General features: G+C 49.6%; 1 protein-coding gene across 1 annotated transcript in view; it reads right to left on the minus strand.

Moving 5' to 3' along the window:
* Nucleotides 1-864, minus strand: part of lrp10 (low density lipoprotein receptor-related protein 10) — a 38,950-nt gene extending 38,086 nt beyond the window's left edge. The window contains 1 exon segment of the mRNA XM_085984303.1: nt 447-864. Within this exon segment, the coding sequence (XP_085840429.1) occupies nt 447-486 (40 nt within the window). The 5' untranslated portion in view covers nt 487-864.
* Nucleotides 865-5,794: the final 4,930 nt, after the last annotated feature.

Consider the following 5,794-nt stretch of genomic DNA (forward strand, 5'->3'; position numbering starts at 1 on the left):
TTTGAGGTGATTTAGGAAGTTTAGTGCTCGTTTTTGGATGTTTATTATCAGTGGGTATCTGCCTAGTTCGGCTCTGCATGCATTTGTCTCTCTGTCTCTCTCTCTCTCTCTGTCTCTCTCTCTTTCTCTGTCTCTCTCTCTCTCTCCCTCTCTCTGTCTGTCTCTCTCTCTCTGTCTCTCTGTCTCTCTCTCTCTCTCTCTGTGTCTCTCTCTCTCTCTCTCTGTGTCTCTCTCTGTCTCTGTCTCTCTCTCTCTCTCTGTCTCTCTGTCTCTCTCTCTCTGTCTCTCTCTCTCTCTCTCTGTGTCTCTCTCTGTCTCTGTCTCTCTCTGTGTCTCTCTCTGTCTCTCCCCTCTGACATCTATCCCAGACTAGTCAATCCTCTTTCCTTTTCTCCCGTCTCCCTCCCTACCTACCTCCCCAGCAATCAGGAAGTAAATAAACTCACCCAGGCAGCAGACCAGGAACAAGCAGCCCGCATTCCTCATGGCTGATGGGGGCGGGGAGACAGGGAACAGGGAGAGAGTGGGAGAGCGAGAGAGCTGGGCTCCTGGGGCTTGATCAGGACCTCAACTCAAGACGCATTTCTTCAGATGAAACCCCATCAGGGGCGTAACCAGGGCTGGTCCTTGACTCTTCACCCCCCCAGTCTCTCCTGTCTCCTCTCGCTCACTTTGTGGCTGATTTCTTTCTTCGACAGGAGGAATACACTGGCAGAAAGTTCCTCTGAAAGTTGTAGAAAGTTTGGGAGAGGTGGGGGGGTGCGAAAAAGTCTCACTGAAAGTTTTTGTGTGCGAGAGGCTCGCTCACTTCCTGGTCCCAGTTCGAAGAGTCAATTTGCAAGTCAGTTTCTCTTTCACAATCACCTCCCACACTGGCTCTGCCCAGATTTAAAGGGGCCACGCACTCACAGTCTCGCTCTCTCTCTCTCTCTCTCTCTCTCTCTGGGATCTTGCTGATCTCTTTTTTTCTCTCTCTCTCACACACCAAACACACAAAATAAAAGTGGTTCCTGTTAAATCCGTGAATCTTGATGTATGGTGTCCTTCAACAAATAGACAGAGACTGCAGAGGAACAATCAACAGGTGTTTACTGGATGAGGGTTACTCTAAAACTAACTATACAAATCCCTACTCAGGATTTATATACAGGTGTGGTCACTGCCGGTACTACAGTATGCAGGAGCTGTAAAAAGTAGTTCTCCCCTTAAATGTACATACACTACAATTCCTCCCCTTTTAGATTAACATTACCATAACATTCATTTAACAATTAACACTTTTAACATGCAACATTAACTGAAAATACTCCATTTATAAATTCAGTCTTGGGGCGGCTTCCTGATCCTTTCTGGATAGTGCCTTTCCTGAGTGTCTTGCTCTTGGTGCGGAGGTGATTCTGGTCCCCTGTCGTCGGTTGGTTCATCAGCTTCCGATGCTACTGTTTCTGGGGTAGATGCTACCTGTATGTCGGGTTCATCACCAGGTACGTATGGGCGAGACATGGGGTTGACTCGTTCCTGTGACTCTAGGATCTGGTCGACATGGCATCGCACAATGTTCTCCCCAACATCCACTGTGTACATTAGTGGCCCCTGCCGTGTGCATATCGTTCCTGGTTGCCATTTCTCTGTTCGGTAGTCGCGGGCCAAGACTGGTTGCCCTACATTGAAGCTCCTTGTCGGCTTCTCATTGATGTGCTGGAATTGCTTATTCTCAACATCTCTTCGTACATTTGGTCTGAGCAAATCCAGACGAGATCTCAACCTTCGGTTAAAGAACATCATGGCCGGGGTCTGGTTGGTGACTGCATGTGTCGCATTTCTGTAGGCTAACAGGAAATTGTCCACCTTATGCTGCAGTGGAATGTCGTCATCGCACATGGCCCTTACTGCCTTTTTAAAGGTTTGTACGAACCTCTCAGCCAATCCATTTGTGGCTGGATGATACGGGGCGGATGTGTAATGCCTTACCCCATTCCTTTTCATAAATTTCCGAAACTCTTCGGACACAAACTGTGGTCCGTTATCAGAGCAAATCTGCTCTGGCAAGCCGTTCCTGGCAAATATGGTCCGTAGGACTGCAATCGTTTTCTCCGTGGTGGTGGAGGACATTTTGATCACCTCAGGCCATTTCGAGTGCGCATCCACGGCTATTAAAAACATTGAGTCCATGAATGGACCAGCAAAATCAATATGCACCCATTGCCATGGAGAGGAGGGCCACTCCCATAGGTGTAGAGGGGCATGTGGTGGTGCATTTTGGACCTTCTGGCATCCTGAGCAGCTCTTTTTCAGGTCCTCGATTTGCTGATCAATCCCCGGCCACCACACATAAGCCCTAGCAAGGCTTTTCATTTTCACCCCTCCCAGATGACCTTCATGTAGCTCATTTAGCACTCTCTCCCTTAACTTGGGTGGAATTACCACTCGGGATCCACACATCAAGGTCCCCTGGCATACTGACAGCTGTTCTCTTCTGGATGAGAATGCTGGCAACAGTGAGTCGCCATGTGTTGGCCATCCCTTCACCGTCAAGTCATACCCGAGACAGTGTCGGGTCATTTCGGGTCTCCTTCTCTATATCCACGTTAGTTACTGGCAAGCGTTCAATTATAGTCGAATAAAATATTTCGACAGGGTCCACTGCTGGTGCTTCCTCCGCAGTAGGCAGTGGCAGGCGTGATAGCCCATCAGCGTTTCCATGCTGTTTCGTGCCCTTATACTCTATTTCATATTGGTTCGCCCCTAGAAAAAGGGACCATCTTTGTAGCCGTTGCGCAGTCATCACCGGAACGCCCTTCTTTGGATTAAAGATGGAGACAAGTGGTTGGTGGTCAGTCAGCAAGGTGAACTTCTGCCCGTGCAGATAGTGGTTGAACTTTTTCACTCCCCACACTAGGCTGAGGGCCTCCCTGTCAACCTGGGCGTAGTTACGCTCGGCTGAGGTTAGTGACCGAGACGCAAAGGCTACTGGCCTCTCCGAGCCGTCCGGGAATTTGTGCGACAGCACCGCTCCAATGCCATAGGGTGATGCATCACACGCCAACCGAATTGGTAGTGCTGGGTTGAAATGAACCAACACCTCTTTTGATGTGATCAATTCTTTGCACTTCTGGAAAGCTCGTTTACATTCGTCATTCCACTTCCATGGTACCCCCGTTTGCAGTAGGGTGTTCAGTGGGTGTAGTAATGTAGACAAATTCGGCAAGAACTTATGGTAGTAGTTCACCAGCCCGAGGAACGACCTCAGTTGTGACACATTTTCCGGTGCTGGAGCCTTGACTACTGCCTCAATCTTTTCAGGGGACTTATGTAACCCCTCTTCATCAATAATGTGGCCACAATACGAGATTTGCTTCTGGAAAAACTCGCATTTGTGGCGATTAGCTCGGAGCCCATATTCCTTCAATCTAGTGAGCACCTGCTCCAGGTTGGCGAGGTGATCACTGTCATTTTCGCCCGTGACCAGGATGTCGTCCAAATAACACCGGGTCCCTGGAATCCCTTGCAGGACTTGATCCATTGCCCTTTGCCAAATAGCCAGAGCTGATGCTACCCCGAACACCAGCCGGTTGTATTGGTAGAGACCTTTATGAGTTTTTATCGTGAGGTACTGTTTCGAGGCTTCGTCTACCTCCATTTGCAGGTACGCCTGGGCCAGATCAATCTTAGTGAAGCGTTTTCCTCCAGATAGCGAGGCGAAAATATCTTCAATCCGTGGAAGCGGATATTGTACCTTGTGAAGGACTGGGTTCACTGTCACCTTAAAGCCCCCACAGATGCGAACCTTCTTTGGTTCCCCAGGCGTATTACTCAACGACCTCTTCATTACAGGAACGATGGGTGTAGCCCACTCGCTCCAGTCCACTTTGGACAGTACTCCTGAACGTTCCAAACCTTCCAGTTCTGCTTCGACGGCTGGGTGGATCGCATAAGGCACCGGTCTGGCCTTAAAAACTTTGGGCTTGCATTTTCCTCTATTTTGATCGTTGCTGTTATGACTTTTAGTGTTCCGAGTCCCTCCTGGAACACTTCTTGTGTGTCAGTTAGCATTTTTGACAGTCGTCCAGGTGTGACGTCGTCATCCTTTTTGACATCTACAGTCAGTGCTTGTATGGAATGCCAATCTAGCTGTATCTTCCGGATCCATTCACGTCCTAGTAGTGGTGGTCCTCCATCTGGCAATACATATAGGTCCATTTTTGGTGTTTCCTTGCCGTTATATATAACGTTCACCCTTATTTTTCCTTTGGGGTAGACTTTTTGCCCCGTGTACGTCTTCAAGACAATCTCTGTATCTCTCAAGGGTATATGTGAGAATAGCCGCTTGTAGTCCCTTCGGTTTATGACTGTTAGGGCTGATCCTGTGTCCAATTCCATTTTCACTTGGACTCCGTCTATCTTGAGCGTGACCCAGATAGTTTGGTGATCCTCCATTTTGATTACATTATGTAGTTTCAGACAACCCAGCTCCTTGCTTCCGGAGTCTGTATCACTTTTCTGTTCATCTGAACTACTCTCCGTCACCTTATGTACCTTTTTGTACTTCTCCTGTGGAGATTTCTTGCTGCTGGTTTTCTTTCCCGACCTGCAGACTCTTGCTATGTGTCCTACTTTGCCACACTGTCTGCACACTTGGTCCTTGAACCAACAATCCTTATGGTCGTGTGTTGTTCTGCCGCAGCGATAACACTTCACTGCTCCATATGACATTTCATTTGTGCCATATTCTTACGGTCTCCGTTGTATCTCTGCAGCGCCCCGTGCGGCTGCTTCATCTGATACTGCCATGCTGAAAGCCTTGTCCAGCGTAAGATCCTTTTCTGATAGAAGCCGTTTCTGGGTTCCTTCACTTTGAAGCCCACGCACAAACTTGTCCCTTAAAGCATCTGCTAGTCCCGTTCCAAACTGGCAGTGTTTCGATAGTTTGCGCAGTTCCGTTAAATACTCAGCATTACTTTCGTCTTTATGCTGGTTCCTTTTGTGAAACTTAAATCTTTCTGCTATCAGCAGTAGTGTGGGGTTTAAGTGGTCCTGTAGGATTGCCACTATGCTTTCAAAATCCTTTTCCACTGGCTTCTCTGGGGTTACTAGGTTTCGCAGTAAGCCATATGTTTTTGCACCCATGGAATTCAACAATACCAGTGCTTTCCTGGCATCTGGCACTTCATTCGCCTTGCAGTACACTTCTATGCGTTCTACATATGTCGCCCAATCTTCGACTTCATTGTCGAACGCTGTGACACTGCCACTCTTCGGCATCCCTGGGTGTGGTTAGACTGGCTAAAAAAATGGCATCTCCCGCGCTCTCCCTTCTTCTCCGCTGTGGCTCAAAAATGGCGTCTCCCGCGCTCTCCCTTCTTCTCCGCTGCGGCTCAAAATTGGCATCTCCCACACTCTCCCTTCTTCTCCGCTGCGGCTCAAATGGCGTCTCCCGCGCTTTCCTTTCTTCCCCCCCCCCCGCGGACGCTGCTCAGCCCTTGAACACCGGCCGCGCTCTGCGCGTTTTCCTGCATGCCTCTCTCGTTGACGCCGCTCGGTCTTCAACCCCGGCTGCGCCCTGTGCACTTTACCCTCTCTCTTACCCCATCGACGCTGCTCGGCCTTCCCCTGTGCCGTCGGTCGGATCCAGCCGCCGCCGTCCGGGAAGGGTCTGCGCCGTACCTGCTGCCAGCCCGTCTCGCTGGAGTCTCCGCCGGATGGTCGACGCCCGTGCCCCTGGAATCGGCCTTCTTCTGCAGAGTTGCAGATAGGTTCGAATCGACTCGTCGCCAATGTTAAATCCGTGAATCTT

Source organism: Somniosus microcephalus, chromosome 4 (assembly GCF_052327205.1).
Source record: "Somniosus microcephalus isolate GS21.2 chromosome 4, FLI_Smic_1.0, whole genome shotgun sequence".
Lineage (NCBI taxonomy): Eukaryota > Metazoa > Chordata > Chondrichthyes > Squaliformes > Somniosidae > Somniosus > Somniosus microcephalus.